A 25,329-nucleotide genomic window follows, 5' to 3' on the forward strand; every position below is an offset into this window, starting at 1 on the left:
ACAAGAAATGGGTGGGAGCAATTGTGTAGAAATACTCTAATTTCATCCAAAAAGTCCACATTACCAATTTGGTTGGCCAATGGGGAAAATCTAGCCAACCAGAAAACTCACCTGCTCCTCAGGACTTCCAAATGGAATCCTGCAGATACTCACTGCATTCGTGCTGCTTTAGTGCGCAACCAGTGGTGTGTGTATCCGCAAACAGGAAAAGCTAGACCATTTCCTTGCCAATGCCAATGGAGGGGTGAGCTATCACTGCACCCTCACACCTCCACCCCTCTTCTTCAAGAAGGGCGCAATCCACTCACACCTGGAAGCCACCTGGGACACTGAGGAGGCCACTTTCATATTTTTACAGTAACTTGTGAAGCAATTAAATATGAGTGGGAAGCAGATTTGCTGGAGAAGAATTCTGAACTAGCCCCCAGCTCCTGAGGTTGAAGTTAGCTTTCAGCAAAAGCCCCCAAGCAAGGAATTATATTGTCTTTTACAAAGTTCTCACAAGTCAAAAACAGTTTGCCTTCAACCTCATTTTACACAGCAGATGATGTTTAAAACCTATAAACTTTAATTGTATGTCACTGAATAGCACATAACTGTTCTTGAAAAATTTCTTAACAGAACATCAGAGTATTGCAACACTTTATTAAGAGTATTGGCTTAGAATCAGTAGCTGAAGTAACAATTGCATGAAGCCAGATTAGGTGTACTGCACAGTACTCATACTTGATTTATTGACATTACTTAGCAATTTGTTGGACAAAGGTCAAACTTTTTGTTTTTTATTAAGCACATTCCACAGTACAAAGCTGTCATGAATAATATCTGTACAATTTAACAGTTTCAATAGCTGTTCAGACACAAATTTATTTCAAACAGATAATTGGCAAACATAATTAATTACAAGTTAGAATTAGACTATCCCAGTGCTTTAAAACATTAATATAGCAGTAATTTACAGTTGCTCAATTATGGTTAGCAAAATAAAGTCCAGAGTATGGCTGGGAATTACTACTATAATCCCAGAAAGTCAAAATTCCTTGGGTGCCAAAGTCCCCTGCTATAATTTAGTAGGCACAATTCAAAGGTGTGTGCATATTCAAAGGCCATGATCTCCCAAGGAACAAGAGGAACTTCTATATTAAACATGCAAAAACAATAACAAAAAATCCATTCATTCAGAAAATTTGCCTCCTCCCCTCCCCCCTCCCCTCCCCCTGGGCTTTCCTAACCAGTTTGATGTTAAAGCTGTAAGATAAAGAGTGGTCAAAGTTAAATCACTTTCACAACCACTGTCAAGCTTACAACATCCAATTTATGAACGGAGGTTTACTTTTTACACTCTAAGACTCAATCTTTAGTAACACATAGGAGGGAAGGAAATATTTTTTTAAAATTAAAAAGAAAAACTAAAAAGCAAAGCCAACCCAATAAACAAATCACATACATACACATTGATCCCTATACGATTCTCAATGCAAAGGACAAAACAGAGCCTAGGGACCTTCCTTTAGTAGTAGAATGTGCTTCCACGGGAAGAGGTTTAATTTACAGGAGGTTGTTTATTGGTCCATTAAAATGTTACTGACATTCCTTGATCTTTGGAAACAATGGCATGGGGCAAATCAAAACCTAATATTGTACAAGGGAAAAGGAGTGCCAACCAGATGTCAATGTCCTTTCCGTGCACGGTCACTGTGACAGTGCCATTCACACATTCAGTTTGCGGAGCACTCGGGAGCTTTGAGAACCTGCTGCGGCCACAGCAGCAGGTGACACTAGAGATGACAAAGGGGGGATTCATGAGCTTGAGGCTTTGCACTACTTGGGAGTGTCCTCCCCTCAACATGGGCCTCTGAGCCAGCTGGACCTGCTCTGCTCTGCAGACTCCGACACAGGAGCCAGCTCTGCTGACACCACGATGAGGCCAGGATGCATGGATTCTAGAACCAGGAAACCCAGGTAATAGGGTCTTCTTGTTCTTCTCTTCCAGGGTTACGACCACACAGAATAATGATTTTTGACAGTGAAGCCATGAATATATACTACGGGAAGTGACCACTAGTACTCAGGAGTACTTATGAGGAAAAGAACCACAAAAATAAAAATGTTAAGGTACCTCTCTATTGTATATACTGCACAACAAATAAAACATTTGGTGTTAAACTTTAAAAATTACATTTTAAAACAAGATTCCCATTAAAAACACACACACCACACACACATGACAAAATAAAAACAGCGTATGAATACTGCAGGAAGGGTTCTAGGTTCCACAACAACCCTGCTATCAGGTTTTGAGCCCAGCCCACGGCTAAGTGCAAACACACTCTGCATTAGTGTCTCAGGCACAGGGGGCCCTGACTCCAGCAACTTTGAGGTTAAACTGTTATATACATTATATCTACATGCGGATACAGTATTTTAAATTAAGAGCCAAGCACACATATAAAGGTGTTATTCTACCAAATATCAGGAAATGGTTGGGGGACAGAGAACAGTTAATAACAGAAAAGAGCTATATTACCTGTTGAGAGATAATATAACTGGCTTACAGTTCTTTAAATTAAAAGAAATAGGTACAGAAAGGAAGTATAATCCAAAGAACATTACTAAAACAATCCAGAGAGATTTTTCCATTGTCCAACATGTTCCTAATACAAGTCAGAATTCATAATGACTTGGACGGTCAAAAGAAGAATGCTAACTTCTGAAAAGGAAAGCCCTGGACATTCTGGGTAGGTGTTTGGCACCCAAAATTTCACTGAAGAAGAATGCTGTTTCTTAATATCAGATCAAAGTGCAAAGCAATATAAATTAGAGGCCAAGTCTTCTCTTGACAGCTGATTTACTTCTGTAAAACAGTCTGTGTGTTCCTTTTATATGAACAATTTATGTTTGAAGCATTAGATTTTTTTCACTGATAGGGGGAGGAAATGGGCTTCTGTTCTACTTGAAGTCGGTGAAGCTAAGGTGTCCTTCTCAAAGTAGAGCCGGAATTGGAGGTGAGAAATGTCGGTACTTGAAGAGTTAGGCTGCTTTGCATCTACCCAGCGTCTAGAACCAATTCCAGCTTCATAACTCAGCTGTGAATGAACTCCATTAGGCATTTGGTAGCCATGTAGCCAGTAGTTCAAGATTAGGAAACCCTGAAAAAAAAAAAAAAAGAGTATGGATGGATAATCTAGTTAGACAAGGATATATACACCACAACCCATCCCCATTTTTACACATGTGCACTTCCAAGATATTACTGCTTCTCAAATAATTAGCATAAAAAATAGACAGTGCAAGTTGTTTTGAGTGTACTACACACCAAGCATCATATTTATTTAAACCTCACAACAAGGTAGAAACTATGATACCTACTTCACAAATAAGAGATCTAAGGCTCAGAAAGGTTAAGTGTTTAGTTCAAAGAGTTAGCCATTAAGTGACAGAGAAGGGATTCAAAGAGAGGATTGACTCTATAATCTATCATCTTTCACTGCTGCTGCTAAAAAGTATGCATATAACAAAATATGCTTAATATTAGATTTTATATTTGTATAATATTTTATTATTATAGCCTGCAAGGGACCTGTCTAAAATCCTCACAAAAGGCTTCATCTATCACTGTGAAACCAAAATATGTAAAGTTGGTAAACAAATTATCCCTTCCAAAGAGAATGCAAATAATCAGAATTGCTTCTTTTTTAAATAAATAATTTGTAAAAGGACAATGCAGCACAGAAGGAAAGACCACTGAGTGTTCCATATTTTTTTGACCATGGCCTTCAGTCAGAAACATATTTTAATCACAAATCTTTACATTCATCCATGTATGTAAATATGCACACACACCTATCACACCCATACACATACCTGGAATAGAATATTATGAGACAATACTTTTCATTACTATGTACAATGCAGGCTGATATTTTCTATTCTAAACCAAAACAAAGTCAAAATCTATTCAAATTATATCACAATCACTGATGGGTCACAACTCTTTCCAGACACTGCACTAAACCATTGGTCTAAAAAATCTAGTCACCTTAGGTCTAAAATTCTACGGGGAAAAAAAAAGACTTCTTAAGCTTGTATGCTCTTTGTTAAGGCAAGTTTCCCAAAAGGTTGTCAATTTTCATAAAGATCTATGAATTCAAGAGAGATTAAATTTAATTTGCCCATTTTCCCATTAAGGATATTTAAGAGTGGCTGAATTATTTTGAAAATATGAACACCCAAAGATTAGAAGTGGGAACTCTCAAATGCTGCTGGTGGGAGTATAAACTTGGGGGAATATAAACTCTTCTGGAGGGCAACATGACCCTATGTATCAAATCTTTAAACTTGATCTCTTTTAACCCAGACACTCCAGACATTTCCAGAATCCTATCCAAAGGTAATAAAGGACTGGGCAACAATTGAGCTAAAAGAATGATCATGGAACTGGTTTTTAAAATAGCTAAAAGCTTGTGGGGGGGGCGGTGCATAAGTGGGGAGTAGGCACATAAATATCTAACAACAGGGTATATCCAAACAATCAAATATTATTTGGCAAACAGGAATGATAATTTAGACAAATACTGACATTATTGACATGCAATCATTTCACAATAAAGAGGAAAAAAGCATTTTAAAAACCTGCACAATTATAAACCATAATTTTAAAAAGCTTGAAAGGATATATACAAGGGAGTTAACAGTGGTAAACCATGAGTAGGAGTTTGTTTTCTTCTTTTGGTTTATCTACTTTTTCTAATTTCCTAACAATTTTGGTTTATGCAATTTTTCTAATTTCCCAGTATATTGTCATTTGTAATAAGAAAAAAGAAAATAAATTTTGAACTACTGTATATAGCTCTTAGGAGTAATTTTTAAAAAATGACTTGGTATATGTCTATTGCTACATTTCCTAATACAGAGATACCTGATATTTTAGGGGTGAAAATTTTACTGCAAGGTTAAATCATCATTAGGGTAATGTTTCTTATTATGCATAAATCTTATAGCATCACATGGTAATAATTTTTTTCATGTTACAATAAATGAAAAGAATTTGGAAAAGAGCAATAAAATCTGTAAAGCTGACTGCCACGGTTGTCAAAAGTAATTCACTTTGAAGAGACAAACACATTTGGGGTTTCACTGCTTATGCTGGGATACAGGGAACCACTACCTTAAAAAGCAGATAAGATTTTTCCATCAAGTTGTAATTGTGGATCATAACAAGGCAGTTGTTCTTAGGTTCCCAAAAAGCGGGGGGAAAGAGAGCCTGGAAGAAGTAGCACAAGTTTCCTTCTCACCACAGCCAATGAGAAACGGTGTTGGTGATCATTTCTCATCTCTCAACCAAAGGGACCCTGTTTGGGGGCACTTTTAGGTAATACAAAAAAGATGCCAATTTGTGAAATTTCACTATGTTCTATAATCCATCTATTAAATACACCAGGAAAAAAAAACCCATAGTATGGATGTCTTGGATTTTACCGTGTGCTTCTTTAAACAGAGTGTAAAGACACAAACACATACTAAAAATACAAAAGAGGTGCACTTAAATTGCTCCCTGTCACACCTACTCCTTTGAGTCTGTTCATTCCTGAAGCCCAGCTACAATTACAGTTGTCCGTGTTCTATTTTATGTGTTTTATGTTTCTATTTTATGTGGAAAAATAAAAGCAGGGTCAGGATGCAGCTAAAGCAATACATTAAGATATCCGCATAGCTTTAAAAACTTCCATCAAGGAAAAGAACAGAACAGAATAAAGTTAACAAAAGATGTGCAAGAGAGAGATATACCATGTTTATGGATTGGAAAGCTCAACATTTGTTAAAATGAAAATTCTCCCCAGAATGACCTTTAAATTCAATGCAGTCCTAATCTTGGCAACCATCTTCCTAGAACTTGATAATCTAATTAAAAAATGAATATGAAAACCTAAAGGACCTAGACTAGTCAAAACAATTTTTAGAAAGAAAAAAGTTGGAGATTTATTATAAAGACAGTGTTGTATTGGTGAAAGGAGAGCCACATAGATCATGGAATAGAGTCCAGAAGGAGACCTACACATAGGTTGTGAATTGATTTTTTGACAAAGGTACAATTCAATGGAAAGACGAAGGTCTTTTAATCAGATAGTGCTGGAACAACTAAAGAGCTGAATAAAAAAGAACGATGACATTCTTACCTCATACCATACACAAAAATTAACCCTAACTGTATCAAATGTATAAGCTAGAAATATGAAACTTCTAAAACTACACTGGTCCAAACATGTAGTCACTAGCCACATGTGGCTACTTAAATTTAAGTTTAAATAAAATATAATTAAATACAACTAAAAATTTAGTTCCTAAATGTCACATGTGGCTAGTGACTACTACAGAGGACAGTACAGGTCTAGAAAATACAAACTAATCTAGTGATAGAAAGCAGGTCAGTGTTTACCAAGGCTGAGTTAGGGGTATGTTTTGACTACAAAGGGACACAAGGGAACTTCTGGGGTGATAGAAATGTCCTTATCTTGATTGTGAAGGTGGTTACAGGGTTTACACATTTGTAAGAACCTATCAAACAGTACTTTAAATGGGTAAAATCTATTTTACACAAATCATACCTCAATAAAATTGAATAAAAAAAACAGGGGCACAGCAAAGTTCTGGAATGGGCAGGGCAGAGGGAGACCAATATATCTAGGTACCTGTCAATGTAAGGAATATATCTAATACCCATCTATGCCAGTTTAAATCATTTATTTCAATTTTTTACTAAGTTATCTATATTTGCTGAAGGTGACTGCATGAATACACTGTAGTTTCACACATTTATTGATTTCTGAGCAAATTCTTGTGAGGCCTAGGAGAAAGAGCACAAATATCCTATGCTGGCCCTGGGTGCCACTTGCCCAACAAACATCAAGTGCTTCTAATACACTGGACACAGTACCCGACACTGGAGCTCCAAGACAGAGGGGCTTCACAGCCTTGTGAGGGAGACAGGCACATAAACCATCTCTACACAAATAACAAATTAAGCCAGGGGGGAGCCTACCCAGCCCCCTAATAACACAAGCAAGGCGAGAGAGGTGGTGGAGCTTACACTACTAAAGTGTGACCAGGGAAATGAAACAGAGTTCAGTCTGGTTGGAGCACTGGACTTTGGGGAGGGAATAATGGGAGACTGGGTTGAGGGGTGAAGGGGCAGCTGGAGAGGAAAGAAGATAACAGCTAGATGTTACAACTAATCAGTTAATGTAAGCAATGAAGGCTTGAACCTGAAGACAGCCAGGAGCCAGTGAAGCAGAAGGATGCACAGAGCCAGAGCAAAGATGACCCAGCTAGTAGCAGGATGGAGAGTGGGCTGAAGAGGGAAGGGAAAGACCAGGAGTAAAGCCAGTTTTGATATGGGTCCGTTCCTCCTTCCCTACATTTTCCTTAGGCTTTTTGGGAGGGGAGGTTGAGGAGTAGGAACAATCATTCAAGAGATCCTTGCCTTCTTCCTCTGTAATTCCCTATAACGTCTATTTTAAGACTCTATTCAATAAATATAATAATTTTGCCATGTGGATTTTTTCAACTCATCTATGAAGAGTCTATCCTGAGAGAACACAGCAAGGAAGAAAGTTGCTATCACAAGAGACAGTATGAATACACTTGAGACCAGGAACAGCATATGTATAAATGGCTTATAGGTCTCTCCTTCTCATTTCCCACACCCAAGGCAGACAACATGGCAACCCGTCACGGCACTCAGTCCTTAGGGGTCCACGTGGGGTCCCAGAATCCTTTTAAAGGCAGCACTCCAGCCAGTCACTACAGACCAAACTGAGTTGGCCTGAAGGAAACACTTATTTGCCATTCCTGATACAGACCCTTGGTTTACCACTAATGGAAAGAACTGGGGAAAGACCAGAGGTCAGCAAACTTTTTTTGAAAGAGCCATATGGTGAATATTGTAGATGTTGCTGACCATAAGGTCTCTGTTGCAACAATTCAATTCTGCCACCAAAGTATAAAAACAACCATAGGCAACATGTAAACAAATGAGTGTGGCTGCCTCTGTTCCCATAAAACTTAACTGACAAACAATGGAAATTGAATTTCATATAATTTTCAAATTTCATTAAAAAGTATTCTTAATTTTTTCAAGCATTTAAAAATATAGAAACCATTCTTAGCTTGTAACGGTAGGAAAAAAAGAATCAGGCAGTGGGTCAAATGTGGCCCCTGGCTGTGGTCTGTTGACCCCTGGGTAAGAAAAACTTCCTGGAAGAGATCTATTTATTGGAACTTAGAATCGTGGTTAAGAAGTATCTAAACAGACAGTAACTTGGTGACTAGGTACCCAATCTTTCCATCAAAAAAATTTCAAAATTCTGCATGATTTTCAATGAACAGGAAAATGTATAACAACAAAAAGCTACTAAGAATTTAAGTAATATTTTAAAATAAATATGAATTTTATTAATCACAAGTCTTTAATATATTCATAGTAATATAAAGTTTAATGTGCATAGAATTTACTGGTCCACTGCAAAATTCTCAGAGGTGGGAACACTGAGATGGTTCCAGATGGTCATCTGTTCCTAGGAGACAGCCAAGTAAGGCTTCTCATCTTCCAGAATGGACACCCTTAGTAATCAAAACATTCCATCATCAATGGCTCTAAATATTCCCGTAACCAGAGCAAAGGACTTTACTTCTCAGGGTAACTGTTGTGTCTCATGGATGAAATATGGGCTTTAGGGGCTCTCTCAACAAATACCCTTCTTTGATTCATCACTGAGGGAATGGTTGTGGTGAGTGCAACACAGTGGTTGGGAGGAGAGGGATTTTGAATGTTTTGTTGATAGTGATTTTTTTTTTTTTTTTAAATAAAAGATAGAACTGAAGGACAGAAAAGAAAAAGAAAAAGGACATTCTTGCACCCCAAAATAAAATTCGATGGACTTTACTGGTGTTAAATTGACATGACCTGGGAAACCACTTAGGAAAAGATTCTAAAAACAAGCCACAAAAATGTACAACATGCAGGATTCCACCTTAGATCTTCTTTTGATGTAACTATAAAGATCTAATCTTATACCAGAACTCTGCAAAAGATGACACATATAATAGAGACGTTGGTTCGCACCACCGAGGAACCCAAATCACAAAATTTCCCCAAAGGGAAGGTGAATTCAATCAGCAAAATTAGAAGCACAGAGGTGGGGTGGGGGTATGGGGAAGATACTCACCTGAAATGGGTAAAAGTGCAGACTGTTATCTGGAGATGTAAGTGTATGTTCTGGAGGGAGAACGGGTCTCATTCTGGGCACTGGGAGGCACATTTAAGAAATCCCAAATCAAAATAGTGTCATCATGGGAACTGCTGATGATTTGAAATTCATCAAACTGTAGCCGAAACACACGTCCAGAATGTTCCTATGAAATGTAACAGCTTAATGAATACAATGAAATGTTTACAATCCTTCACATGTCACAATGAGGTATTTAGCACAAGTTGAAAATGCAGCTGCTTATTATCCAGGCTTCCTAAATAATTTTCCAGAGCTTACTGAGCTTTGTCCTTCACCCTAAGAACAAATACTTTTCTTTTCTTTTCAGGCCTTTTCTTTTATTAAACTTTGTATCCTAGATCCTGGTCCATTAATATGTCAAAGAAAAAAACTATGTGATCATCTGACAAAAGGCATTAGAAAGGTAAACAATGATATTTAATACCCATTCTTTATACACTGTAAAAACTAGAACCAGAAGGATAATTTTTTAAAACATAACCAAGAATATCTATCTCAAACCACAGCCCAAACCAAAATTCACGAAGAAACATTAACAGCATTCCCATAATATCAAGAAAAAAACAAGAATGACCCTAACTGTAGTTCTGCACGTTTTACTCAATGAAAGAAGCAAAGAAATAGAAATAAAAGTAAAATTACTGAAAATAAGAAAAATCTGTCAATATTTTCAAACAACTCTTCAAAAATACAACAGAATCAATCACACTATCAGAAATAATAAGTTTGATGAACAATAAAGAGAGACAGAGAGAAAGAAGGAAAGAAACAACAATCACAGTAATACATTGAACTTTTAGAAAACTAGAGGTGGAAAGGGGGCGGGGGAGAGGGAGGGGGGCTAATGAGGAACTGGTCAATGGACATAAAGAATGCGTACTGAAATGATGAATAAGCTAACTATGTTGATCTAACCACCACACACTCTACACAATTACTGAAAATCAACATTGTACCCCACATGTATGTATAATAAAAAATAAAAATAAATAAATAAATAAATAATTTGGGGGAAAAAAGAAATAAGCTTGGTAAAGTTCTTAAAACAAGATTAACATATAAAGTATTCCTATATGCCAAAGCAATAATCCATAGAATACAGACTGAGGGGAAATTCTACCTTAATACTACAAAAATGTGCTATGTTATAAAAATATAAGATAATGACAGAGAGCCGTATTAAAAAATCTCCCAAACCTATAAGGAAGGAAATACTGCATGTTTTATGAAGAAACCAGTCTATCTACAAATGAGAAAGCTTGCATTCATATCTTAAGTTGCATTATTACTCCTTAGGAAAGAGTTCATTATTATAGTAATGTAAATGTAAAACATTCTCTGATTTTAGCTAAACAAAATTAACAGTGAATTTCTCAGACAACACGCTGAGAGACTGACAAGCTTTCTTGTGATTGACCTAGCTCTCCAGCATAGGGAACCAATTCCCATTTCCACGGATCACGTACCACCAATGTGCGCAAACACAACGTGCTTGCTGGGGCTCGAGGGTCAAGAGCAGCTTGCAAGTCCCAAACTTTAATTTTCCTACAAAGGAAAATGAGAGATTGTGACTAGTGGAAAAGTTAACATTTTATATATTGTCAAACATTTCGTTGACAAAAACTATATTTGATTGTCTATTATAAAAGCTAACTGGGAACATGCTTATGTTTTTACAAGTTATTTGAATTACACTAGATTAAAAAAAATAAGGACCTACACATTCTCAGAAATTTCTGCTGAAATTTTGAAGAAATATAATTTTAAGGGAGACAAGAAAATAACTTTAGGTTATCTAAATTCAATTCCTGACTTGATCGCCTATATCACCAAATTCATTAACCAGGGGGCTCTCTAGGGCTGAGTAGATACTGCTGACAGAAGCTAGGGCTCTGCGTGAAATCCCAAGGATACCTTTCCCCAAACTAAGCAAATGCTTCAAGTTAGTAACAGGAGTATAAACAGACCAACTAACCCATCTGTGGAGTATATATAAGGTCATCTTGAAAGGTTTACAGTTGCCATTTGTTCATTTAAAAAGTTGTGAGGTGTTTGGTAAACTTGTTCAATTTACCATAAGGGGAAGAAAAGAAATTTATGATTGAACTCCCCCCCCCCAAAAAAAACCAAAAGCCTGGTTTAACTTAAAGCTAAGAGTTGAACTCCCCCACAGCAAGGTACTCCCTGAATTTACAATGATGGTTAAAAGCATAAGCTTAGGAATCTGGCTCTGTTACTGGGTGATTTGGGGTAAAATTTTGGTCATCTTTCTGGGCCTGAGTGTCCTCACCTGATCAATTGGTATAATAACACATGCCACCCACCATTACAGGGAAAGTACCGAGCATAGGTCCTTGGCACACAGAAAGCTGCTTACTACACAGCACTTCTTTTTCCTCTTGATATAGTTATAACAAAGCATTAGAAAATTTGAGACACATACCCATCATAGGCCCCACTGACAATCCTCTTGTTATCAAACCGGATGCATCGGACCAATTCTTCATGTCCCTCCAAGACTCTTAAACAGGCGCCACATTCGATATCCCATAGCCTGGAATGAAAAACAGACTTCTGTGAAAAGACTTTCCACATGATTCACACTATCCTTGTGTTCTTTATATCTGTTCCATACAATTAAGATTTTTTCACTATTCTTGAGTTCTTTATTTCTGTCTCACTCCCAGTTCACACTACACATATAAAGCAACATATGTATATTTATACCATTTATGTGTTTTTCAAGTACTAACTTAGGAGAAAGCCTTATTTTTTGTTGTATTTCCTTTCACACAGGTTGAACCTTTTTAAATCATGTATATTACTATTTGAATAAGATCAACAAACAAGAAATTTCAATTATATTTAGTCCCTAGGTATTATCTTGATGTCTGAGTTGACAAAACTATGTAGCCAAACAGTCTGGGAAAGACTTTTCTGGGGGAGACAGAGATTGCAAGCAGTACAGGAGAAAAAGCATGTACGTGGGGGAAGGGGACAGGGAGACAATACATACTGCCAGGGGGTTAGGCTTCCACTCCAGGCCCTTTTACCCTAAGTCCATGAGGCCCACTGAGGTTAGAACTGGTGGACCAGCATAGTGGTCTCTCTCTTCTGCTCAGGTTTAGGGACACCCCTTCCTTGATATGTACCATATACCAGAGTTGGCCCTTTTACAAAGTCAGACTGGGAGACTCATTAGGTATATGCAGTGTCGTAGAAATATAAACCCATTGACTATATCAAGCCTTTTTATATGCATATGATTTATGTAAAATTCTGGAGTTAGAGATTTTTTCCTTTTTTTTTTTTCTATTATGATTGATTTGTTTACATTCTTTGCAAAAAGAAATGACAGCAAACTAACATGAACAAAACAAAGTGAGCAAACTATTTCTATCATGACTTTTTTTAGCCTCTACCGTACAACCAATGAACATTTTACCACAGATGCCCTCAACAAATCTTCTTAGCATCAGTGATGACAGTTTCTCTAATCTACAGTGAACACAGTCATTCAGCACTGCCACTGTAACTCCAAAGCAGTTCCCTTCTCTAAACTGTAGAGCAATATACATTATTATTCTGTAAAACCTCAGAGATTCCAATGATAAAGCTAAGGACTATTTTTTGATGAAACACTAAGCAATGCTACAAAGCATGATGAATACAATAGAACCAAGATTTAAGTTCTAAACTAACTTTTATGATATCTTAAAACTTAAAATGATAAAACTTACAACAGTTATAGCTTCTATACTATTGTTTGCTTTCTTTCTTTCTTTTTTTATAATCTTGAACCCAATCTTTATTTTGCCCAAACATTAGGCAATTTGATTATAATTGTCAAGTTTTAGTCACTTATGTAAAGCTACTAGCATGTGTTGGGACAGTGGAAAAATGACTTGGATTAATTAAATAAATATTTCAGAGATGTTCTTAAGAAGATATAAAATGTCTAAGATTAGTCATATTTATCAGAAAGCAAATAGAATGAGCGTTGGGAAGAGAAAAGGGAGGTAAAACCAAAGACCCGACAGAAGTAGATGACTTCGTAATGCAGGCTTGGGAGAGAGAAACCAAGTCCACTACCATCTGTTAGGGAGAGCAGGGAGCCCACAAGTGAGGAAAGCAGAGCAAATCGGCGTGGAGCATCCCTAGTCTGTTCTTAGGTACTCTGGTATTAAGTGACTTTGGGTGGAGTGGAGGTGATAGAGTTTGGATGTGTTGTCCCCTCCAAAACTCATGTGGAAATCTGATCCCCAATGTGGCAGTGTTGGAAACTGACTGAGTCAGGGGGGGCGGATCCCTCATGAATGGATTAATGTTCTCCCTGGGGGAGGGGGGATTAATGAGTGAGTTCTCACTCTATTAGTTCCTACGAGAGCTGATTGTTTAAAAGACCCTGGCACCTCCTCCCTCTCTCTCTCTCTCTCTCTCTCTCTCTCTCTCTCTCTCTCTCTCTCTCTCTCTCTCTCTTGCTTCCTCTCGCCATGTGATCTGCTTGTACCCACAGGCTGCCTGCTGCTTTCCATTGTGAGTAGAAGCAGCCTGAGGCCCGCACCAGATGCAGCTGTCCCAGAACCATAAGCCAAATAAACCTCTGTTCTTTATAAATTACCCAGTCTCAGGTATTTCTGTTATAGCAACAGAAATGGACTAATACAGGAGGTTATAAAACTTTGTTTACTGGGGGTATCTTGGAAGAACACCCGGGGGATACTGTTTCCCACTTGAATCATGAAGAGCCAAATAGATTTGTAAAAGTTACCTAAAGTTTTCTCATCTGAAGCACCTTATTTATGCCGAGTTGTTTGAGCACTAGGACTGGAAGATGAGTCAACACTATGGCAAAAATAAGCCTGCTCTGTCAGAACACAAACTTCTACTCACCTAATGGTATTATCTGATGATCCACTAACAACCAGCCGATCCCTGTATTGGAGACAGGCAATGCCTCGCTTGTGCCCATTAAGAGTACGAACAAATTCACAGGTGCTCGTGCTCCAGACCTGAATAGCAAATCAGCAATATTTTAAAAAATGAATGCAGAAAAGTCCTCCCACAATATACCTTTAAAAAAAAAAAACAAAACTGTCTGAGAATAACCCATACACATGATTATAAAATATTGTCTCTTCACACTCAAAATTGGGAGGCTGGAAGACAGATTGGTCAGCATAAAAATTCTTGGCTGTTGAGTGCTAAAACTGGAGTGAAATACAGAGGGAAGTAGTGAAGTCTACAAACTTTGAGATCTTCATGGAGAGAACATCTCCTGGATGGTTCAGACATTCATTTGCCTGGAGGAAAGAGTTTGGGCCAGATTTTATGTTTTTACACCAGCTGACATGTCAAACCCAATGTAATTGATATAAAAAAGCTTCACCTTTCATATTCTTCTCTTTTCCAATATAGATTCTTGAACAGCTCCATTTGTTTTGACACATTGCTCTTATATTACATATGTGGAATAAATAATCCCCTTTTGAGAAATAATCTGTAAGACTTAGATGCTCATAGACACACTTAAAATATTATGAGCCAAGTAAGAAGATATAACCAGAATGCCCTGAATTGTTTTACGAGTTGCATTTGTGGCTGAATGGGATAAATAGATATCTACATCCAAAAGAATGGAGTTGGACCCCTACCCTACACCATACACAAAATTTTAATTCAAAATGGACCAGAGACCTAAATGTAAGAGCTGAAACTACACAACTCTTAGAAGAAAACATAGAAGTAAATCTTTGTGACCTTGGATTAGGCAATGGCTTCTTAGATTTTACAACAAAAGCACAAGCAACAAAAGAAAAAAATTGATAAACTGGATGTCATCAAAATTAAAATCATTTGTGCTTCAAAGGATACCATCAAGAAAGCGAAAAGACAACCCATGGAATAGGAGAAAATATTTGCAAATCATTTATCTGATAAGGGACTTGTATCCAGAATATATCAAAAACTGAACTGTACACTTTAAAATGTTGAATCTTATGGCATAGAAATGATATCTCAGTAAAGCTGTCATAAAAACATAAGAAAGCTAAAATTCAAAGAAATTAACATGAATATGGAAATCAGAACTGCATTTACCATATCCTTTGGATCACCCCAGACTACAACTGTTTGTCACATGCCCGCCTCCGCACCCACCACATGCTCAGCTTCTTGAAGGCAGGCACATATGTTGTTCATCATCATTATCTCCAACATCCAGCCCAGAATCTATGGCATGGTAAGCTGTCAAAGGTAGGTAAATAAATCAAATCTAAGCTCTGCCACTAACTAGCTGTGTGATCAGTTCTTCACTCTCTGAGCCACATCTATCAAATGGAGGCAACACCTACCTCAAATGAGTGCTGGGAGAGTTAAGTGAGATGGTAATGTAAAACTCCCAGCACACAGTACATGCTCAGTACAGGTAAGTTCTCTTCTCCTTAAAAAGGTTATCAGCAATGTCACTTCATGAAATAAAGAACTGTTCTCTATTCTGGACCCATGACTTTTCCTTCTACCTTGTCCGTAACTCTAAAAGCATGTAGAGTGGGGCAGCCTCAAGGACTCATGAGCACAATAAAGATCATGCCAGGTACCCGGTTGGTATAAGCCATCTCTGCTCTCAGTCCTAAAAGGGATAGATCAGGCAGCGTTATGACTGCAGACACACTTACTTTGATGGTCCTGTCGCCAGAGGCAGACACGATGTACTTATCATCAAAGTCTACTACGTTGACAGCAGCGCGGTGGCCAACCAGGACACGGCGTAAAGTGATATCAGTGGCAGAAGCCATGTCCCACACGGCAATGGAGCGGTCCTTGGAACAGGTCACCATCAGTCCATTGCTGAAGCGTAAGTGCAGTACAGCTTCATTGTGGTGGATTAATGTGTTAAGAACTTCGCCTGTGTTCACATCCCAGACTCTAGATGAGAACAGAAAAGCATGATACTTAATTATTGAGATAGCCAGGAAAAGACTGTGGTGTCTGAGCTCTGGGTCCATTCTTAATGAACTCAAGTACATGATTAAAAGGAGCCTCAGAAGCGATTTATTTACTGAGAAGTACTGAGATAGTTTCAGAGAAAGTGGCTATTTTTGTTTCTGCTCAGGTTTAGGTTTATTTAACAGTCAGGCTGAGGTATTTGCAGCCTTGTGCTAATGGCAGAAGATGATTCCTCGAGAAAGTGGGCTTTGCAGTGAGTATGAGATGACAGAAGAAAGGAGGCTTGATGGCTGAGGAACTGAGGACAGTTCCAAGCTTAAAGTTCTTGTTGACCTCTGACAAGCCTCTGAGTCTATTATTTATCCCCTGCAAACTGGAGACCGTAAATCATGTCTCATCAATCACCACACCCGTTTCTTTACCCAACTGCTTTATGGACAAAGCCAGGGAGTCCCAATTGCTTCACATTTGAGATATGGGGTTTTTAGGGGCAGCGCTTCCATGTCATAGCTTTTTTGCAACCCCAATCTCCTAAGAGGACAAATTTACACAGACCAGAAGCAAAAAGATTCAAGACTGTAAGGATGAGACATGATCTCTAACAGAAGTAGGAGCCTGGAAGCACTGAGTCAGGGAAAGGATGCTAGGCATTCTGCAAGTAGGGGTGGGGAAGAGTCCAGGAGTGTAGCAAGAGACTAGTAACCAAAACTAACTTAATAAAAGGAGTGAAAAGAGGGAGAACTTGGGAACCCAAGGACAGACTCAGTGACTATTCTAATCTCTTAGGTGTGCCTGTAAATAATCCTCCAACATCTGATTCAGCCCAGAAAAAGCATTTGCTTCTCCTCCACACTTTCTCCATGACAGTCCAGCGGTCCAGCTGAAGCTTTACTGTATGGCCTCTAGCTCTGTTGGACTCATCACTCCACCCAATGCTGAGCCCATCTACTGTGAGTAAACATCCTTGACTCAGAGGTATAGGAATGGATCTCAACAATGTTCCCTTTCTACCCTCCCAACTCCCAACTGGCAGTCACTGCTTCTCTTCTTCCATGGAACACTGCCACTGTCATCTTATCACTCTGCCTCTGGGGTAGCAACTGAAAACTACTGTCTCCAATACTGGAAAGGATACATATATAGTCTTGACCAGTATAAATTGAGGCTCAAAATGTACTATGTGATTCTGAGGAAATTATTTAACCTCTCTGTTTCTGTTTCTCCCAGTTTCTGAATACATCTATAAAAATGAAGATAGCATCTACCTACTATGAAAAGTTGATGTGAAAATTCAATAGGATTACATTATACGAAATATCTAGCATACTATCTGGCTCTCAAATTTTACCTTCCCTGTGTCCCTCAAGAGGTTCTGCAAACTGCTTCTGATTCTTTCGGTATCTGTAGGTTGGTGACCACCACACTCCTAGCACAGCTGCCTTCCTTCTCTGTGCTCTGGACCACAGTCTCCTAAGAGGAGAAAGCTAGCCTCATATTAGGTAATGTGTTTTTATAGAAAAGCATTTTGTCATCTCTATAATGTATAGCAATGGAAATAGGACATGATTATCAAAAATTAGCTTTTCTGCCTACTTTGTTCAAACACACCTACATCAAAGGTGGTTTTGAAATACAGTACGTAAAAATGTATACAAAGTACATGTGTGCCTATCCCAGAAGCAGGTATGAATCTGTCTCTTCATAAAAGGCTTACAAGTTCAGACCAATGAACCCAGATCACTCACCTCACTGTAGAATCTGAAGAACCAGTTACAATGACACGTTCATCATACTGGAGACAGAGGACAGAGCCTGTGTGCCCTGTTAACACTTTCAAACATTCCAAGCTGGTTTTATCCCAAATCTATTGAGACAAGATCAACCACAAACAGCGATTTAGTATATCACATTTTGGTGAATGTTACTGTCCTACCTTATATTCTGAATCATAAAACACACCTTTGTTACAGTAAATAAAAAGGGTTAAATATCAAACAGGTAGGAAATTACAAGAAGGAATGGGAGCAATATTGATTAACTTCCAGAATAGATGTACTATTCTGTTTAATTTGTACCCTTAGCTATTGTACTCATTACACCTATCACTAGCCTTATAAAGGGGATTGTTAAATAAAATCTGTGAAGAGTTGGCTCACCCTGTGGAAAACAATGTGACAACCTCTATTAAGATCCTTTAAAAATGCATGCCTCTTATGTTTGTTTATAAAAACGAAAAATGAAATGTTCAACATTTCAGAAAGATAAAGTAGATTATGAAGAATTTTTAATGAGAAAATATGAGAAATACAGTTAAGTATTTTAAAAACCAGAATAAAAATTGTCTATATAGTGACATAATAATGATGTATATTTAAAAAGAGAATGATTAAAAGGAAGTAAAATATTATCATTTAATATTCGTTATTTGTTTATACTCTGAGTGCTCTTTTTCTCCCTTCTTTTATTGCCTCTGTAGATTTACCTCTTCCTGAATGTCATATGGTTGAAACCATATGGTATGTAGCCTTTTCAGTTTGGTTTCTTTCACTTAGTAATACATATTTAAGGTTCAGCTATGTCTTTTCATGGCTTAATAGCACATTTCTTAGATCTGAAAATTATTCCACTGTCTGAATGTACCACAGTTTATCCATTCAAGGGATACCTTGGCTGCTTCCAAATTTTGGCAATTATGAATAAAACTGCTATAAACATCTGTATGCAGATTTCTGTGTATACTTAAGTTTTCAACTCCTTTGAGTAAATAGTAAGAAGTACAACTGCTGGATCATTTGGTAAGAGTACACTTAATTTTTTAAGAACTGCCAACCTGTCTTCCAGAGTGTAACATTCCACTTTGTCACCAGTAATGAGTTAAGAGTCCCTGGTTCCTCCACATTGTCCCTAGTATTTGGGACTGTCAGTGTTCTGGACGTTGGCTATGCTAATAAGTATGAGTTAGCACCTCACTGTTTTAATTTGCATTTCCCTGATAACAGATGAGGTGGAGCCTGTGTTTATATGCTTATTTGCCATGTGCATATCTTCTTTGTTGAGGTATCTGTTGGCCAACATTTTGGGGGGTTGTTAATTGTTGAGTTTTAAGAGTTGTCTATTTTGAATAGTCCTTTGACAGATATGTCTTTTGCAAAATATTCTCTCTCATTTTGTGGCTTGTTTTTTCATTATCTTGACAGCACCTCTCACAGAGCAGAGAGTTTTAATTTTAATGAAGTCCAGCTTATCAATTCTTTTTTTCTTGGATCATGCCTTTGGTGCTGTATCTCTAAAGTCATCACCAAATCCTAGATCATCTAGATCTTCTCCTATGTTAACTTCTAGGAGTTTCATAGTTTTGCATTTTACATTTAGGCCTGTAATCCATTTCGAGTTCATTTTTGTGAAGTACATAAGGTCTGTGTCTAGATTATTCTTATTTTTTTGCAGATAGATGTCTAGTTGTTCCAGCACCATTTGTTGAAGACACTATCTTTTCTCCACTGTATTGCCTCTGCTCTTTATCAAAGATCTATTTACTATATTTATGTGGGTCTATTTCTGGGCTCTCTATTCTGTTTCATTGATCTAGCTGTCTGTTGTTTTGCCAGTACCACACTACCTTCATTACTGTACTATAGCTTTATAGTAAGTCTTGAAATCAGGTAGTGTCAGTCCTCTGATGTTCTCCTTCAATGCTATGCTGGCTATTCTGGGTCTTTAGCCTCTCCATATAAACTTTAGAGTCAGTTTGTCAATAGTCATAAAATAACTTGCTGGGATTTTGACTGGGATTGTGTTGACGCTACAGATCAATTTGGCAAGAACTGACATTTTCACAATAGAATCTTCCTACCCATGAGCATGAAATATCTCTCCATTTATTTAGTTCTTCTTTGATTTCTTACATCAGAGTTTTGTAGTTTTCCTCATATAGATCTTCTATGTATTTTGTTAGATTTATATCTAAGCATTTCATTTTGTGGGATTGCTAATGTACATGTTATTGTGTTTTTAATTTCACATTCTACTTGTTCATTGCTGGTAAACAGTTGACTTCTCCATATTAAACTTGTGTCCTGCAACCTTGCCATAATTGCATATCAGTTCCATTTTTTGTTATTGTTGATTCTTTTGGTTTTTCTACATAGACAATTATGTCTTCTGTGAGCAAAGACAGTTTTATTTCTTCCTTCCCAATCTGCATATCTTTTATTTCCTCTTCTTTTCTTACTACATTAACTAGAACATCCAGTATGATGTTGAAAAGCAGTGATGAGAGGGAATATCCTTTGCCTTATCTTAGTGGGAATGCTTTGAGTTTCTCATCATTAACTATGATGGTAGCTGTAGGTTTCTTGAAGATATTCTTTATCAAGTTGAGAAAGTTCTCCTCTATTCATAGTTTATTAGGAGTTTTTATCATGAATTGGTGTTGAATTTTGTCATATGCTTTTTCTACATGTATTGATATGGTCATGTAGCTTTCTTCTTTGGCTCACTGATATGATGGATTACATTAAGTGATTTTTGAAGGTTAAACCAGCCTTGCATACCTGGGGTAAATCCCACTTGGTCATAATGTATAATTCTTTTTATACATTGCTGGATTTGGTTGGCTAATATTTTGTTGAGGACTTTTGCATCTATGTTCATGAGAGATATTAGTCTATAGTTTTCTTTTCTTTATCTTTGTCTGATTTGGTATTAAGGTAATGGTGACCTCATAGAACAGGTTAGGAAGTATTCCCTCTATTCCTATCTTTTGGAAGAGACTGTAGAGAATTGGTTTAATGTCTTACATGAATGTTTGGAACCCATCTGGGCCTGGTGCTTTCTGCTTTGGAAGGTTATTAATTATTGATTCAATATCTTTAGTAGATAACAGCCTATTCAGATTGTCTACTTGTTCTTGTGCGAGTTTTGAAGATTGCATCTTTCAAAGAATTGGTTCATTTCATCTAGACTATCAAATTTGAGGGCCCAGAATTGTTCATAATATTCCTTTATTATCCTCTAATGTCCCTGGGCTCTGTAGTGATGTCTCCTCTTTCATTTCCAATACTAGGAATTTGAGTTCTCTGTCTTTTTTTCTAAGTTAACATGGCTAGGGGCTTATCAATTTTACTGATCTTTTCAAAGACCCTTTTGGTTTCTTTGATTTTTTTCTACTGGTTTTATATTTTCAATTTCATTGCTCTCTACTAATTTTCATTAATTCCTTTCTTCTGCTTACTTTGGATTTAATTTGCTCTTCTTTTTCTAGAATCCTAAGGTAGAAGCTAAGATGAATGATTTTATATCTTTGCTCTTTTCTCATATATGCATTCAATGCTATAAACTCCTGATGGAGTTTGGATGTGTTGTCCCCTCCAAAACTCATGTGAAAATTTGATCTCCAATGTGGCAGTGTTGGAAACTGACTGAGTCATGGGGGCAGATCCCTCATGAATGGATTAATGTTCTCCCTGGGGAGGGGGGATTAATGAGTGAGTCCTCACTCTATTAGTTCCTGTGAGAGCTCACTACTTAAAAAGACACTGGCACCTTCTCTCTCTCTTGCTTCTCTCTCTTGCTTCCTCTCACCATGTGATCTGCTTGTACCCACCAGCTGCCGCCACTTTCCACCATGAGTAGAAGCAGCCTGAGGCCCATGCCAGATGCAGCTGTCCCAGAATTGTAAGCCAAATAAACCTCTTTTTCTTATAAATTACCCAGTCTCAGGTATTTCTGTTATAGCAACACAAAACGGACTAAAACAACTCCCTTCTAAGCTTTCACTGAATCCCACTAATTTTGACAAGTTGTGTTTTCATTTTCACTTAGTTCAAAATATTTTTAAAATTTCTCTTGAGGGATGGCTGGTTAGCTCAGTTGGTTAGAGTGTGGTGCTGATAACAAGGTCCAGGGTTCGATCCCTATATCAATCAGCTGCACCACCCCCCCAAAAAAAACTTGAGATTTCTTCTTTGACCCATGTATTATTTAGAAGTGTGTTATTTAGTCTACAAGTATTTAGGAATTTTTCCAGCTATCTTTCTGTTACTGATTTCTAGTTTCCATTGTGATCCAACAACAGACACTGTATGATTTCTATTCTTTTAAATTTGATAAGGTGTGTCTTAGGGCCCAGAAAGTGGTAAATGTTCCATGTAGGCTCTGCCCTCATGACTGGATTAATCCATTCATGGATTAATGGACTAATGGGTTAATACATTAATGGGTTATCATGGGAGTGGAACCGGTGGCTTTATAAGAAGAATAAGAGAGACCTAAACTAGCACGTGAGCACACTCAGCCCTTTCACCATGTGATTTTCTACACTGCCTCGGGAGTCTACAGAGTCCCCAACAGTAAGAAGACCCTCACAAGATATGCCCTCTCAACCTTGGACTTTCCAGCCTCCAGATCTGTGAGAAATAAATTTTGTTTCTTTATAAATTACCCAGTTTCAGGTATTCTGTTATAAGCAATAGAGAAACAGGCTAAGACACAGTTCTATCAATTTCTATCTCAAATATTTTGATGCTCTGGGTTTAGAGGCATAAATATGTAAGAGCTGTTATGTCTTCTTGGAGAACTGAACTCTTTATCTTTATGTAATGCCCCTCTTTATCCCTGATGACTTTCCTCGCTCTGAAGTCTACTGTCTGAAATTAATATATCTACTACTCCTGTTCTCTTTTCTTAGTATTAGCATGGTATATCTTTCTCCATCATTTACACAATCTATATGTGTCTTATTTTAAAGTGAGTTTCTTGTCAACAATATATACTTGGATCTTGTTTTGTGGTCCACTTTTATAACCTCAGTTTTTTAACTGATACATTCAGACCACAGACATTCAAAGTGATTACTGATACCGTTGGATTAACATCTACCATATTTCTTACTGTTTTCTACTTGTTCCCCTTGTTCCCTGTTCCTGTTTTTGTCTTCCACTCTTTTTATGCCTTTTCTGGTTTCAATTGAGCATTCTATATGATTCTATTTTCTCTCTATTCTTAGCAGATGAGTTATAGCTCTTTTTTTAATGGTTGCCCTGGAGTTTGCAATGTACATTTACAACTATTCCAAGCCCACTTCCAAATAACAGTATACTGCTTCATGGGTAGTGTATTTTATAATACCAAAAATACACTAATTCCTCCCTCCCACCCCTTGTGTCTCTTACATCATTCATTTCACTTTTACAGGAAGGTACTTCAAAAAGTTCATAGAAAAACAGAATTAAAAGATAGTATGAATCTTGCCATGAAATTTTGAAGCACCCTCATATATATATATATATATATATATATATATATATATATATATATATATATATATATATATATATATGCATACATAAGCAAATATGTTACTATTAATATATTGAACTGTTAGATCAATTAAGAATATCAAAATCAAAATTTTTATTTTACTTTCACTTAATGCTTCTTCAGTGTTCTTCCTTTCTTTATGTAGATCCACGTTCCTGACCTGTATCAATTTGCTTCTCTCTAAAAAACTCCTTTTAACATTTCCTGTAAGGCAGGCTACTGGCAATCAATTTCTCCCAGTTTTGTTTGTCTGAGAAAATCTTTATTTGTCCTTCACTTCTGAAGGATAATTTTATAGGATACAGAATTTTAGGTTGGTGAGGCTTTTTCTTTCAAAACTTTAAATATTTCACTCCACGCATTGAAGAGAAATCAGATATAATTCTTATCTTCGATCTTCTATCAGTAAAGTGTTTTTTACCTGTGACTTCTTTCAGGATTTTTTTTATCTGATTTTCTGTGGTTTGAATATGATATGCCCAGGTCTAGCTCTTTTGGCATTTATCCTGATTAGTGTTCTCAGAGCTTCTAGATCTGTAGTTTGGTGTCTGACATAAATTTGGAGAGATTCTTAGTATTATTGTTTCAAATATTTTTTCTGTTCCTTTCTCTCATTCTTCTTCAGGTATTCCCCCTACATGTATGTTACACTTTTTGCAGGTATCCCACAGTTCTTGGATAATCTGGAGGGTTTGGGGGGGGGTTTTGTATTGTTTTGTTTTAGTATTCTTAAGTCTTTTCTGTCTGTTTTTCAGTTTTGGAGGTTTCTATTGAGCTATCATCAAGTTCAAGGATTCCTTCCTGAGCTGTATCCAGTCTAGTAATGGGCCCATCAAAGGCATTCTTCATTTCTCTTAGTGTTTTGAACTCTAGCATTTGTTTTTGGTTCTTTCTTAGAATTTCCATTCTCTGCTTTTATTGCTTATCTGTTCTTGCATGATGTCTACTTTAGAGATTTTAGCATATTAATCATGTTTTAAATTCCTAGTTTGATAATTCCAACATGCTTGCCATATCTAATTCTAGTTCTGATGCTTACCCTGTCTCTTCACACTGTGTTTCTTGCCTTTTAGTATGCCTCGTAATTTTTTCTTGATAGCCGACATGACATACTAGGTAAAAGGGAATGCTATAAATAAGCCTTCAGTAAAGTGGTAATAAGGAGTGGAGGGAGGGAAAGCACTATAGTCCTATGATTAGATCTCTGTGCCTCTAGACTGTGAATTTCACAAGTGATTCTCAGTTCCTCCATTCCCACTTTAGGTGAAACAGAATGGCTAGTGGGGGCTAGAGTTGGGTATTCCCTTCCCCCAGGTTAGTTAGGCTCTGATAAATCCTCAGCAGGTTAGGTCCTGATTAAATAGTTTCTCCTGCACATAGACCTTGTTAAGAAAACAAACTACTCTGGTATATTTCAAAATGGTTTCCTTTCCCCTCTCTTTGCTGGAAGCACGAGGGGATTTTTCTCTGTTACTCATCCACATGTTTGTCAAAACTCATAGAACTTCACACCAAAAATGGTGAACTTTCCTGTATGTAAATTGTAACCAAAAAAAAAGTTTTTAAAAAAACCTTCAATGTTTTCTTAAATATGAGGAAATAAGCTACAATGTTGTAGAGAAAGTGAAGGAAAATGGTCAGGGCCCCTCAGATGTTCAGAATCTTGCCGAGCATTTGATGTAAATATGCACATGCGCCCAGGTGTTTCTTGGTTATTGTCTAAGGTAATTGCGCATGTGCACCTAAGTGTTTTGGGTTATGGACTTAAGTATAA

The 25,329-nt window shown here is 37.3% G+C and overlaps 1 protein-coding gene across 4 annotated transcripts in view; it reads right to left on the reverse strand.

Annotated features, from left to right (window-relative positions):
* Window positions 1-625: 625 nt before the first annotated feature.
* The window catches only part of FBXW11 (F-box and WD repeat domain containing 11), a 121,774-nt gene continuing 97,070 nt past the window's right edge, over window positions 626-25,329 (reverse strand). For all 4 annotated transcript variants that reach the window (XM_063086163.1, XM_063086161.1, XM_063086160.1 and 1 more), the window contains 7 exons: window positions 17,981-18,099; window positions 15,965-16,214; window positions 14,181-14,299; window positions 11,731-11,841; window positions 10,754-10,832; window positions 9,225-9,411; window positions 626-3,149 (listed from right to left, as the gene is read on the reverse strand). In XM_063086163.1, coding sequence (XP_062942233.1) covers window positions 9,250-9,411; window positions 10,754-10,832; window positions 11,731-11,841; window positions 14,181-14,299; window positions 15,965-16,214; window positions 17,981-18,099 — 840 coding nt within the window. In that variant the 3' untranslated portion in view covers window positions 626-3,149; window positions 9,225-9,249. The remainder of the gene's footprint in view (window positions 3,150-9,224; window positions 9,412-10,753; window positions 10,833-11,730; window positions 11,842-14,180; window positions 14,300-15,964; window positions 16,215-17,980; window positions 18,100-25,329) is intronic.

This window comes from Cynocephalus volans, chromosome 2, assembly GCF_027409185.1.
Source record: "Cynocephalus volans isolate mCynVol1 chromosome 2, mCynVol1.pri, whole genome shotgun sequence".
In the NCBI taxonomy this organism is placed as follows: domain Eukaryota; kingdom Metazoa; phylum Chordata; class Mammalia; order Dermoptera; family Cynocephalidae; genus Cynocephalus; species Cynocephalus volans.